The sequence below is a fragment of the Rhinolophus hipposideros genome (genome assembly GCF_964194185.1).
Source record: "Rhinolophus hipposideros genome assembly, chromosome: 5".
Lineage (NCBI taxonomy): Eukaryota > Metazoa > Chordata > Mammalia > Chiroptera > Rhinolophidae > Rhinolophus > Rhinolophus hipposideros.
Genome location: NC_138051.1, coordinates 72,795,114 through 72,810,324, shown reverse-complemented (window position 1 = coordinate 72,810,324; position 15,211 = coordinate 72,795,114). Strand labels below are relative to the sequence as shown.

Here is a 15,211-nt window from a genome sequence, read left to right as displayed (position 1 = left end):
GGAAACAACTCAAGTGTCCAAATAAATGGATAAACAAATTGTGGTATATACATAAAATGGAATATTAGACCTAAAAAGGAATGAAATTGTGATACATGCTACAATATCAATGAACCTTGAAAATATTATGTTAAGTAAAATAAGTCAGACACAGATGGACAAAAATTGTATGATTTCACTCATATGAGATACCTATAATAGGCAAATTCAGAGGCAGAAAGTAAAATAGAGGTTACCAGGGGCTTGGAGAGGAAGGAATGGGAAATTATTGTTAAATGGGTTCAGAGTTTCTGTTGAGATGACAAAAAAGATCTGGAAACAGCGGTGATGGTTGCACAAAACTGTGAATATACTAATGCCACTGAATTGTACCCTTAAAAATGGTATCTTTTATGTTATGTTTATTTTACCATAATAATAAAAAAGCTACTGAAATGATTTTCTTGACTTTCCTAGAGCAGCCTTTTTCTTCATACTAATTTATTTCTATTGTTAGAAGAAAATAAATAAATTTCTAAAACACTGTCCACACCGTTTTTTATATTCCTTAAATTTATCGCTTTCATTTTGGCCTTTATTTTTCCCCTTTCATTTTTAGTAAAAATAAAATAGAATTTAATATGGACACTCAGCATTTTCCACACTTCAAGCACAATGCTGTGGATACGTACACACGTAGATACTTCAAATTTACACACAGACACACACACACACAACACACCCCACTTTAAATCTCCTTAGACTTAAAATTGTTTGCAAGTTTCACCAAAATTCACTTCTTTGATCTTGTCTTTCATTTAATTATCAGTAAATAAAACAAGCTTTAGAGTGCAGATAATTTTTTATTCCAAGTACTTTTTAGATGCCAAGTACTTAGCAAATAATGGAACAATGTCAATTTAAAAGTTTACCCACACACAAGAAAAAATAGCCTAAAAAGAGGGAAAGATAATACATCAAAAGGATCTCTAAAGAACTGATATTACATAAATTATGGGGCAGCTGAGAAATGATAATCTCAAAGGAAAAAAATGGAGCGACTTTAATTATAACTACAAAGAACTACAACTAAATTTATTATTTTTAGAGATGATACTTTTAAGTTTTAAATAAGATTGGTAGGAGTAATTTGTCCTGATAAAGCCCTGGAAAAATCAGGCAAATAAATTAGGTAATAAATTTAGCATATGGAGAATTATTGAAAGATCCCATACAGAAGGAACAAAAGTACATAATATGTGATGTGAAAAGGCAACTGAAGCAAAGATGATAAATGATTAGGAAAAAAAATCAATTCCTAAATAAAGAGAAAATGTGGATTTGTATAAAAAAAGCAGAAAGGATGGGTAGTAGTGAGTTTAAAAGTCAGTTTAGGAGTAAACTGGACTGAACTGATAAATAGCGAATCATTTTTCTACTTCTAAGATATGTTTGGACACTATGTAGGCAACACTTTTCTTGGAAATAAAATCTGATCAGGGTTACAAGACAACAGAGGAACAATGCCAGTGATTTATCAGATGGAGAGAAGTATAAAGAAGGCAATATGGACCAATCAGCAAGTTGAAAGGCTGAGTACATAGATGAATGAAATATCTCAAGGTAATTAATGGGGCAACCATGTGCAGTAAATAGAGGAAACAGTAACCAAGCAAACTCAGTCAGCAGTCCAACTTAGTGGCACAAAGCAAGTAGAGAGAGGTAGCAGAAGTGCTCAACAATCTGAACCTACTTATAATATTACAGGCATAGATTGGGCAGGGCAAGATCAGGCAGGCAGATAGCATAGCACTTGGAAGGTCTGTGGTGGAGGAGAATGGTAGAAGAGCCAAAAGACAATGCTGGGCAGTCTAAAATGCTACAACAGCAGACGGATAGGGCAGTACCAGGCCATTTGCTGATGGACAAAGCACCAGTGAGTGAAGAATGCAAATCAATCAGCAGATGAGTAAAGTGGGGCAAAAAGTAGAGAAAAAAATCAAAAGCAGTCAAAGCAGGAAGACAGAATAGCAGAAAAGCAATGACAGATTATCAGAAGCAGTTGGTTAGGGTAGTGAAAAGCTGTCAGCAGGGGAACAAAACACCATTCAGGAAACAATGACACTGCGAGTGAAGCAGGCTCCTGAATTTGGTGTCTTCCGTCTAGGAAACAGTCACTGATAAACTGCATATGAGAATCCACAAAAGAATAGCACACAAATGGAAATAGCAGATGGATCGGAACTCTACTGCCCAGGGATACAGAATGACCCTAGAACATAGATACATAACAATCCACAAGAAAATTAAACGGATGAGAAAAATGGGTCCAAGCATTTTTTATGATGATAAAAAAACCAAAACACTAAAAAATATTAATCTGGAAATGATTGGCTGGGATTGAAGTCTTCGCTTACCCCTTTCTGGAGCCCACAAAATGGGAATGTTGGGAATTTCTGCAGCAGAAAAACAGAAGAGAAAAGGGATTTCTGACTCCCAGTTTGAGGAAAGCAGGTCAAATTTAGGGCTGTATGAACTGGTTCGGGGAAATAAGAACCAGCCTGAACCTTCTCCCTTCCTCAGAATCAAGCCATTTCTGAGGTTTGGGAAAGGTTTACAAAGCCCTCACCCCATCATTTCCCACAACCTCCCCTTTCACACTTACCTCCAGTGCAAACAGTTTCCAGCAAGGAGGTACTTGGGAAAATTCACTCCTATATTTACACCATGGCAAAATTTGAGGATAGCTAACTAATGGTATTTCCTGTGTAGGTCAGGTTTCTGATTCAGTGGCATCCCTTCCGGTGGGAGCAGAAGGGGTAGGTTACTAGAAACTTCCTACCTCTTTCAAAGTGGATGAGAAAGGGAACAGGGGCAGTAATACCAATAAATAAATAGTAATACTAGTAAATACCTTAGTGATGTCATCAATTGTCATGGATTTTAATTCCATTAAGATGCTGATGACTCTAAAAACTAATATCTCTAGCCTAGACTTCTCTGAACTGCAGATGCATATATCTAACTGCCAACTTAACATCTCTGCTTAGATATCTTAGCTCAGATTTCCATGACCAAAGGAAAACTCTTGATCTTCCTTCTCAAACCTCCTTTTCCCATAGTCTTCTTCATTTCAGTCAATGGCAACTCCATCCTTCCAACTGCCCAAGTCGAAATCTCGGGTCTTATACTTGACTTCTCTCTTTCTCTTATTCCATCTCCTTCCTCTACCTTTAAAGTATATCAATAATGTGTTTCTCACTACTTCTAACCTCTAACACTAAGTCACTGTCATTTTTCACCTGGATTAACTCAATGGCCTCGCAAATGGTTTCCCTGTTAAAATATAAGTCAGCTCATGCAATACCTCTGCTCAAAATTCTCCATTCTACTAATGGTGACATACAGGTTCTATTTGGTCCATGGATTATTTTCTCTCCTCCTTTAGGTGCTTGCTCAAATGTCACCCTACAAATGAAGCCTTCCTTGGTGGCCTTATTTAGAATTACAATTCTCATTCCCGCCTGCATTACCTATCCATCTTCCCTGGTTTATTTTTATCCATAGTACATATCACCATCTCTAATTCTACACATTTTACTTGTTTACTTAGATTTGGGTCACCCCACTAAAATGTAAATTCCACAGAGGCAGGAACTTTTGCCTTCTTTGTTAATTGCTGTATCTCCAATATCTTGAACAGTGCCTGGTATACACACAGTAGGCATTCAGGACATATTTGAACCTTGAAGTATTAATTTCCAGTGGGGCATTTCCTTTCTCTGTCTTAAATTCTCAGAGCATTCTTCTGAAAGCTCACATACCATATTTTGCCATGTACAATGGTGCACTTTTTTGTCCAAAATTGTGAGGGAAAAACAAGAATACACATTATGCACGGGTAGTTACATATCTTGTAAATGCTTTTAATTTTTAAATTTATGCTTATGAGTTAAAAGTGTAACTCAAGACATCAATAACGATATCCATATGCAAAATAATATCCTGGAATATGATAATCAGTTTTGTTGAACTTACAACAAACTTGCAACGATGAAAAGTTCTTGGCCTTCTATGATGGGTAAATATGATAAATTTGTTACCGGTACATAAAATTTCTTGTACCATGTTAAAAAATAAATGCCAAAATTCCTTTATAATACAAAAAACAAGTACCTAAATGTGAACAAATAAAAATTTGAATTAAAAAATGAAAATGAGAGGTTTTTTCCCCTGAAAGCTTAGGCCAAAAACGTGGGTGTGCATTATACACTGGAGCACATTATACGTGGTAAAATATGGTACTACAAGTTTTTATTAAAAGAGCAGATGTTGGTACATTATAGGTAGGAGAAGAAAGTACGAAAATAGTGGCTGGCAAACCACAGCCAATGGGACAAATCGTGCCTGCTGCCTGGTTTTTTGCATGACCTGCAATCTAAGAGTGATCTTCACATTTTTTAATGATTGGGGGGAAAAACAAAAGAAAAATTTATTTCATGACATGTGAAATCCAATTTTGATGTCTATAAATAAAGTTCCATTGGGGCACAACAAGCCCTTTCATTTATATCCTCTCGTGGTGGTTTTTATGCTATTGGGCTGGCAGAGGTGAGTAGTAATGGTAGACACCATATAGCCTAAAATATTTCCTATCTAGACCTCTAAAGAATAAGTTTGCTGATCTGTCCTAGGGTATTTTTTGTTTAGAAGGCAGAGTCATAACTAAAGTTTGAACAACGATAAACTGGAGCATTATTGTGAATACTGTTGCTGTTGTTGCTCAAGGTACACCTATGAGGAAAGGTGCATTTATATTAGGGTTTGCTCTCAATGTTATATGAAAGCAGTCCTCTCATTTATCTAAATGTTAATTAATACTGATGGTGATATTCACTCATCTGTCTATCACACAGAGCAGGCCCATCTTAACGGACAGGGTACAATATAGGTAAGTCTTGAAAATGGCAAAAAGGGAGGGAATGAAAAAGGAAAGTAAATAGGACCCACAAATAAAACTTATATCAAAGTATCACATAATTAACCAAACCTCTGAATACCCTGTTTAATAACACCCTGTGGGAAACTGGTGTCATGTGAATCCTTTGAACCTCATCAATGAGGCTATGCTAACGTGACCTCATGACAATGGGGGTCTCATATACAATGTCGTCTTGAATCATAGCAAACAAGAGACACCTTATAATGAGACTCCATTATATTTATACAGTATTCAAAACTGACAACTGTCTTCTTGGTTCAAATGCCTACATTTTGTAGAAAATCTTTTTAAAAATTTGCAAAATCCTACTCAAAATCACCTCTTAATCAAACTGACTTATCTTCTTGGTATGTAAAGTTTTATCCTGAGAATTATTACATGAAAGGATATATCATATGCCTAAATCAAAATTATGGAAAGGGATGAAGAAGGTGACGGGAAAACACACGTAAATTACCCCACTGACATCTATCACTATAATGCTATCTTTAAGCTTCATAGAGTAGTATAATTTATTTCCTCTATTATCAGTTGGTCCATCCAGCCCAACAACTGCTTCTTCTGCATTGTTGCCTTTGACTTTTGGTCTCTGTTTCTTTCAGTGAAACTGACAACAATTCATTTTTAGACTCCATACTTCCAACAGGTTTACTGCTTCTTTCTTCTCAGCAGCTTTTGAAAGAACTTGGCTTCTCCCTGTAAATTCTCATCTGTGTGTCTGTCATTAATGATTATCTGAAATGGTTACCCCCTCCACTGGATGTTCGTCCTCCATTCTTTAATAGCAGCCATGTTCTTTCCAAGTTCCAATAGGAGGAAATAACACTTGTAAAATGATTAGAAAACTTCCAAACAGTTTATTTTGTTATCTGAATCCATTTTCTGACTCCCTATCAGTTTCCTTTTTTGGCAGGCAACAACATAAAGTTACAAAAATTCTGCCCTACTTATCCAGTCATATCATTCTAAAAAGTTCAGAGGATTTGACAGATAAATTTGTTGTCATCTTATTATATTTTGTGTGAAAAGCAACATTAAGTCCATTTTACAGAAGGAGATCTAACATAGAGAGATGAGTACACATTCCTGCTTTCAGACAATAATAAAGAAATATCCTGAAATCTTCATTCCTACAACCATATCTCTAGATAAATATGCTTTTAGCACTTGTATTTGCAAAATATTTAATGATATTTAGTTGTCAGTGTCTTACCATATATTTTGCAAAACTGAAGTATTATGGTATGTCAACCTCTGTTTATTTTATGAGAGTAGGCTTCTAAGGGTGAGCTGGAAAAGAGATTTTCAAGATTTTTATCTCTGACAGATTCAAGGTTAAAAAAAATCAATATTTAACATGTCATCTTTTTTTTTTTTTTTTTACTTTTCCACAACTATATTAGTGTATATTATAGGTCCTCTCCTGCTTGATTTTTTCCCCCAGAGAAAAATTCTTCCAATATTTATTCAACCATTATCTACTTATATTCTAAGCTAAAGCTCTACTTATATTGCAGGTTAATAATACCAAATATTTATGTAGCAAATAAATTATTGTTTTTAGTGTATTATTTACATTAACTCCTAACTACCTATGAGGTTAAGTACTCTTACTCTCTCTGTTTTACACATAAGAAAACTGAGGCATAGGAAGGTAAGTAGTTGTGTGAGGTCACACACTACGAAGAAGTGAATCTAGTATTCAAACCCAAGTAGTCTGTGTTCTTAATCACTATGTTATGCTGCCTCATAAACATAAAATGGGCAACACTACTTTTCTAGTAAGAGTTCTATTTAGACATAGAATTTATCATAATAAGTATATTTGTATGTATTTGTACATTTACTGACAGGATCTCTCTTCCCCATAAGAGCCCTGGTACAGTGTAGGCACGCAATTAAGAAATATACTTTAAAAAAAAAAAAGAAATATACTTAAAGGAAAATGAAGACAGTCTTATTTGTTTTTCATATATGGAACATTTGTTTATGCTTTATGCTCAAAATTACAAAATTTCGATCTTGAGGAGCAATGCACTTTTTCCCTCTTTAGTGTGGCTATGTGGAATAGGAGCCTTTCGACATAATAGTTTTAAATGCAATGTCACTTATTAACCTAATTATATGTACTTCATCTAAATGGTTTAATTTTGTACCTGTAACTTTTCCACTGGTACAATTATACTAAGGAGCTTTTTTTATAATGCATAGAGGGTGAATGTCTTTGGAAGTCTGTGGCTGGTGGTAAAAAATGAGTACCAAAAAAATATAAAAGTAAGTGGACCTAAGGGGAAAATGTAATATTTATCTTTAAATATTAGAAGAGCTTTCATGCAAAAGAGAAATTTATTTCCTTCTGTGTATTGCAAAGGGCAGAATTAGGCTGACTGGGTAGAAATTATATGACATCAGGTTTCAGCTTGATGTGCTTGGACTTTCAAACAATTAGAGCTGCACAAGCACGAACTCCCAGATGGAAGAAGCAGTGACTGAGATGTTACGGCAAAGGCTGGATGATGAAAAGGGCATGCTAGGACTTGGAGCATGCTAGGTCTTTGACTTCTCCTCAAACTCGTAATTTCTCTATTATTATATAGTTTATAATTTTATATAAAATGCTAAGCTAACTTGAGGTTCAACATTGACAAAAACAATAAAATATTCCTTGATTGTCTTGACTGTAAGGTTAATATTAACTGAAAAGGTTTCCAGACAACAAATCAACAAAATTGTAACTTGGTACTTCACAGCAGTTTAAATTTTATACACAAATAATGATGTGGATAATTACTAGGTTTGCAGATTACAACAAGACAAAAAAAAATCAAACAGGGCATAAAAATATTCTTCAAAAAGAATGATGTTAGTTCTCCTAGGGAGTGCATTGATGTGCTTTAAATAAACGCCAATTCTCAAAAGGGTCTATTTTTAGAGAGCCTTAATGTCGTGACTTTACTGTGTGTGCTGGTTGATAGTAGACTTATGAATTCTGGCTTCTAAGGAATCTCTGAATAATGACAGTTGCTGTTTTTCATCTCTACAGATGGCACTACTATAGCTGTTCTAAGAAAGATTAAAATAACACAGGTCTAGTTTATCCATCCTTCTATGTAAAGAGAATCCTCTGCTCTAGCCAGGAAAATTGTCTTAATTTTGTCTTTCTCGTAGCTTGATATACATTTCCCCTTCTTCCTTACGCCTATCAGTAATGTTCTCTTCTCTCCTAACCTGAATCCTGTTTGTTTGCTTTTTCCTTCAATTACAGGTTAAATTCTACTTGTATAAAAATTTCCCTGATGACTCGGCTCTCTCTGAATCTTTCCCTTTAAAGAAATCTTTTGGCCTGAATTGGCCGAACACTTCCAGTACCCCGTGTATATTGTCTTGATGTCAGGTGACGATTTTAGGAGTATATATACTTTAGCATCTGTTTAATAAAGCTCAAAGTTCTTGGTAAATACTCATTACATGGAACAAAGACTATAAATGTTGTGGTTAACAAATAGGTAGGTCATAAGTGTGCCTATACTGTGAGACACAAACTGATTTTCAATGGATAATGCAAAGTAATTATAAACCCCAATATAAAGTGAACTATTACTAAAAAGCTATCCCAAATATAACATATCCAAGCTGTTTAAAGCCATAGTCCAAGAATTTTGAACTACAGAGGAATTAGAAACCTATAAAAAAATAAATAGGTTCAGGTAAGATAACTGGAGGTACTTAATGCAACTGCACTAATAATCCACATTCCTCATATCATATAGATCATAGAAATTCTTATTATTGTTCTTTTGCCCCATGCCTTAACATAGTAGTGGGGAAATGTTGACTTAACATCATTATTTTTTAAACATATCTATGAGGTAGGTTAGTAGCTAATAATAGATACCAGAAATACAATGGTTATTAGCAGAAATATTTGGGGCTACCATGTTTAATTAGAAGTAAAAGGTACTAATATTAATTAAATGAGGGAGAAAAGGTTAAGGGAAAAAACAACGAACATTTACTAAGCATCTACAAAGGTGCCAGGCATTATACTAGATCCTTTTACATGCATTATTGTCACTTACTAGCTTGGATAATCTTGGGCAAGTCAATTAATTGATCTGTCTCTCAGGATCTCCATCTTTAAAATAGATATAACAATATACCTGCCACATATGGTTGTTTGTAAAGCTAAATGAATTAACATATGCTTAAAATAGCATCTGACACATAGTAAATGGTGTATTTAAGTGTTAGTTATTATTTTTGGCTACTTTTATTATCTCGATTATTAGAAAAAACAACCTTGAGAGGCATTAGCTAATTTAGCAGATGAGGAAAATGACCTTTGAAGAGGTTAATTTGCCTTAATTTCAGTTAGTGGTAGAGTTGGGATTCAAATTCAGGTCTGTCTGACTCTATTGCTTGAGTTTCCATTCTATCATACGTATTGTATCCCAGCATGTTTCTACAAAGATAAGATATGGAAACATATTTCCCATGTACAGGACCATTTCATAAAAATTACAGAAAGAGCTCCTTAAAATGGTATAAAATATAACTATCTGACCATAGAGGGGTGGTGTATTTTATTCAATCTAGTTTTAAATAGTTCAAGTGCAAGGGTTTATTGTATTCTGTTTTGTTACCAATTTCATTCTGTTAGTTATCCTACTTATACAGAATAATTTTAAGATACTCAAAATCCTAGCTCAATATAGTTATTTTTAACTTTACCATGTATAACAGTGATTTTAGTCAAAACAATCCTAGAACTATGAAATAAATATTCATAGAGTTCTAGAGTACCAGTATGTGGATATTTTGCCAAGGAAGTAATCAATGTTTTCTAGAGAATATTGATATATGCTTGAAAACAACTGCCTAATTTAAATGACCTGTTAGACATCAAATTTTCTCTCAAAAATTATTGAACACGGTGTTTTCGTTATGCTTCTGCTATTAGGAGGAGAATTTTTCTGATTATTAAAATGTCAAATATTAACTTTTAGGTGAAGCTGTTAAATGTCAATTTTCACTGATTTTCACAAGAGTCACAAATTAAGGACCATTAAAATATAGTCAGTAATTTAGGTCTATTATGTCTCCTTCTTTCTACTTACACAACATTCTTGTTTTTGAAGCATTATAACGTTATAATGAAAAATGGTTAATGACTGCATAAAATGATACCTGACTTATAGTACATTCACATCTAAAATTATGAAAATATATAAATTTTAACTAATTGATTATAAACCAATTTTATAAAATAAATAACCTTTTCTGTGATTTGGTGTGGTTTTTTTTAAAAAAAAATTCCTAATAATCGCAGTGGAAAATATTTGTAGAACGGTTTAGATAGTAATCTCTTCCAAAGAAATGTAAATGTTATAAGCTATAAACATAATATGCCTTCTGGAATTAATAATAATCTTTTCCTAGAAAGTCATCCTTTGTACCAGATTTTGAGTATTCTACCCTTTTCAGCACTGGCCATTTTGTCAGATGTCTCTCCACTTTCATAATGAACCATAAGAATGCTTTTAAATGAATATCCTTTATATCAAATTTACAGTTTCCTGAAATTTTTGCTATTCCTCCCTTTGTTTGACTATTTCACAATGACCAGTTATATCAGGACACTTTTGTTAGAAGGTACAGTTTGAATGACCAATGCACTGTACAACTGAAGCTAAAGTAGAATAACATCGAATGTGAACTATAAGAAGATAGATAGATAGATAGATGGATAGATAGATAGATAGAAAGATAGATAGACACAGGAGGTAGAGTATAGCATAAGGATGATAGTCAATGGTACTGTAACAGCTAAATAAGATGTCAGAGAGGTAGTAGCTTAGAGGAGGGGGGTTATCACTTTGTGAGGGGTGTAAATGTCTAACTATTATGTTGCTTTGTACACCTGAAACTAATAAAAAAGAATCATAGTTTGAAAATTTTTTAAGAGTGAGATTTTACTTAATGTGTAATAAATCCATTATTTGACCAAAATTTTATGTATTATTTAGAATAAATGATGTTTTCCTTTTGTTATGCTATGCTGTCTATTGAGACAATGGGGCAATATATTTCATTATGGCAGAAAAGTGGGGTTTTTTTGCTCCTTCTAAAATTAACCAATTTAAAAATGAAGCTCAACATCATTTCAGATTACTAAAAACCACAGGTCAAACTCAATAAAAAAGTCAATGAAAAATGTGAGTAAAGATGACTTACTGTCATCCTACAGACCAGGGTGGGTAAACTTTTTCTGCAAAGGGTCAGATGTTACATATTTTAGGCTTTGCAGGCTATAAGGCTTTGGCTGCAACTACTCAACTCTGCCTTTGTAGCCACAGGGAATATGTGAATGAATCCAATAAAACTTCATCTATGGACACTGAAACTTGAATTTCAAACAACTTTTATGTGTCACAAAACATTATATTCTTTTTTATTTTTTTCAGCCATCTAAAAATGCATACTGCATTCTTAGCTCACAAGCCATACAAAAAAGATGACAGGCTAGATTTGGCCTACAAATCATAATTTTCTGACCCCTGTGATAAGTTAAGAGTTGCTTGAGGATGGGGACCACGCTTTACTCATTTTCTTTTAACTCTAGCACCTAGTATGGCACTGGATACATATTAAGGACTAAAATACAAAACCTGATGAATGAATGAGTGTATGAGACCTAAAATGTATGTTAGACTTTTACGTAACTCTTTAATTCATGATCAAAGTAATATATTAATTTACAACTCTTTATTCTGATGTAGCCTGGTGTTCTAAAAGTGCTGAAAGTTATTTTACCTTATAAACATTAGTTTATTATTTTCTAATTTACCATATTACTAAACATTTCTTTGTCATTAGATAGATTTTTAAAAATGCTTCTTAATCCTTTCTTCTAGAATTTATGTCTAAAGGGCTTTCACTTCACCTCATTTATCTCCTTAATTATATGTCTTCTTTTTAAGAATAATAACAAATGCATGATGTAATAATACCTATTTTGGAAATACATCATTAAGTGATAATGGGACATGAAGAGATAATAATTGTAAAGCAATGAGTTCTTATGTTCTACAGAGTATTATAATTACAAGCATTTCACCAATGCCAACAGATTATTCAACCTTTATATAAGATCAGAGAAAATGCAATCTATTTTTAAAAAGTAAAGCTTTTCTTATAAAAATAAAACTCTACAGAGTTGAAGAGCGTGGATTATTATGCTATTTTATGTAAGCTTTGATAGTATCTCATGTTTAGAGGAAGGGAGTGACCCACCAGGCATGCAACTATCTAATTAACTATATTCTAAGATACAGGGCCTAAAAATAGAAATAAATTACTAATTTAGGAAAATCAATTCTGATTGCCTTATTCCTAAAATAATAAGTAAACAGGATACACTTTTCTAAACTTGCTATTTCTTTTTTTTTTAAATAGACCTGGAAGAAATCTAAGTCTATTAAACTTCATTTTCTCCAGGGTCCATACCCATTGATAATAACTTTTGAATGCTTTATTTCATTGACACAATTTGTCGTTCCCCCTTCGTGTTTTTTCTAACACACATATGCCACAAACAATTGTCCTTTCTGATTGTAGATCAAACTAATTATTGGAAATTATTCACTGTACAATATTAGTATATTAGGGGAGAAGTTTCATATTATTTTATCTTTATCATTAATATTTGTGTTTTCTATCAATAACTTCTGAATCTATTTAAAAATATTTGCAACCCTAAGTTGTACATAGGTAAATGTAGTAGAAATAGTTTCTTCTCTTTTTAGGCACAATTGTCTAACAAGACAAACAAGTTAAAGACAAATAACTATTATTATAGGCCCAAAATTATATTTCTGGATTCCTACCTGATATCCCAGTGTTATTTATAGATATTGTAAGAATTGCAACTGTTTAAGGATATAGAAAGAATTAGAAATTATAATTATTTTTTGGTGACCCTAAATTGCTTTTATGTTTATTTAATTTTTCAAAGGCTAACAGTCCTGTGGACTTCTGTAGATACTCATACCATATATATATATATATATATATATATATATATATATATATATATGATATAAAGTAAAGTGAATCTATTAAAGATCAAGATCAGGTAAATCACCTGTTGTCAAAAATAGATATTAGAGAAGAAATATTTATGTTTATTTTTAAATCATTGGGAAAAAAAAAAAAAACCTAAAGCAATTTTACCCAGTTAGTTGCTATAGGCATATATGAATGTAAGAATATAAGAGCACCTCTAAGGTTTTCAGGTAACTGAACAACTTCATTTAAGAATAAAGAACTTCTCGCCTGACCAATGTGCTATACACCTGAAGAGCTGAAGTAGAATAATACTGAATGTCAACTATAACTAAATATATAGGCATATATAGTCATGGGATGTGGAGTACAACATAGGGAACAGCTATATAAGATGTCAGACGGGTAGTAGCTTGGGGAGGGTTATCACTTTATGAGGAGTTTAAATGTCTAACTATTATGTTGCTTTGTACACCTGAAACTAAAAAAAAAAAAAAGAATAAAGAACTTCTCAATTTCTGATACAATGAAACATACAAGGTCAAGGAAAGAGATAGACTCTTGCTAACTAACAGTACCAAAAAAGGGGGCAAGGGGATAAACAGATATTAGAATTGTAGAAATTCAAGATTTCTGATCTATATGGAGCTAGAAACAGTGAAATATGAAGCTTACTATATCAAAATTTAAAATAATGTAATAAAATTGTGATGATTTCATGGGTATAATTTAAATATAGTATAAGACTTTGTCCATTTGGTAGTTACATACAAAAAATACTATCAAATTTGTCCACTTGATAGTTATATAGCAACTAATAAAAAAATATATACCCCTTATAAGTTACCCCTTAAACAGCACTTACTAAAATACCATCACTAGTTCTCAGTCCTCACAGTCACCCTGGCAGACAGGTACTTTTGTTTTCTTCATTTCATGGGAAACTGAGGCACAGAGCAGATTAGTGACTAGTCTATAGTCACCTTGTTAGGTAGCAGAGCCAGAATTCAAAGGTTTGAATTTGCAACCTAGCATTATTAATTTGAAGCTCCACAGAATACAAAATACTAAACATTGTGATGTAAATTATTTCCCCACAATTAAAAATAATGTTGTTATCTGGTTATGAATGAATTCTGTCGGAACTTTTTTTGTATTTTTGTGATATACAAATAAGAAATATTATGAAAGTATCAAACCATCACACGAGAAATAGTGAGAAACATAGTTTCATTTACTTCAGACACTTATCACCTGACTCCTAAAATCAATGTCTTCACATATGTAGACAATTTTCTCACAAACAGAACAAAACAAAACAAAACACAAACATACCTCTACAGGAGATGACTTCCCTCCAATTGTACCTTTTAAGTTAATCTCATAGTTTAAAAGAAATGTAAAAATTGGCCAAGGACTATTTTCCCTTAGGAACCAGAAACTGAATAAATTATGTAAAGATGACTTCTTTTTTAAGAAGTTGAAATTAACAATTCCCTGAAACAACTCTATTCTGATTGATTTAAAAACAAAACCATTTTATTTATAAGCTGAATTATAATAATAGCCAAAAAATGTGTGTTGTGACCTTTACATAGAATAGAAAATGTTTTACAATTTGTTTTAAAAGTTTGCATTTTCATATACTAGAACAGTATTGTTCTCAAAGTTTGGAAGTATGATCTATGGGTCAGCAACATCTGCATCACGTGAGGCCTTGATAGAAATACCAATTCTCGCACCCTTTGCAGATTTTACTGAATCAGAAACTCTGTGGGTGGGTGGGGCCTGGCAATTAAGCCCTCTGACCGGCGCAGCCTAAAGTTTGAAAAGAAGGTAGTAATTATTTAATAGATGCAGAGCAAAAGTATCTTGCTGTTAACAAGATAGTAGACACAATAGCGTGTACTGATTTGAAAATACAAACATACAGTTAACATCAAATTAAAATTCAGCCAAGAAACACTTTTATGGGAGATTAAGGAAACAACGTCAAAAGTGGTAATATAAGTTTGCATATGGTTCTGAAAACGACACCTGGTTTATAGCTTCCTTAAAAAGAAAAACTTTTTCCTCTGTATCAATGAGCTCTGCTTACTCTTCTTTCCCCAATTTTTCCCCCGGTGCAAAGGTTGAGGTGATTCTTGTGGCCTGAAGCCTAGATAG

At 33.0% G+C, this 15,211-nt stretch overlaps 1 protein-coding gene across 26 annotated transcripts in view; it reads right to left on the bottom strand.

The window, feature by feature from the left end:
- Positions 1 to 15,211, bottom strand: part of GPHN (gephyrin) — a 455,320-nt gene that overhangs the window by 255,113 nt on the left and 184,996 nt on the right. For 12 of the 26 annotated variants that reach the window (XM_081049702.1, XM_081049721.1, XM_081049725.1 and 9 more), the window contains exon 5: positions 2,397 to 2,435. The exons of the other annotated variants lie outside the window; for them this stretch is intronic. In XM_081049702.1, coding sequence (XP_080905828.1) covers positions 2,397 to 2,435 — 39 coding nt within the window. The remainder of the gene's footprint in view (positions 1 to 2,396; positions 2,436 to 15,211) is intronic. 26 annotated transcript variants of the gene reach the window in all.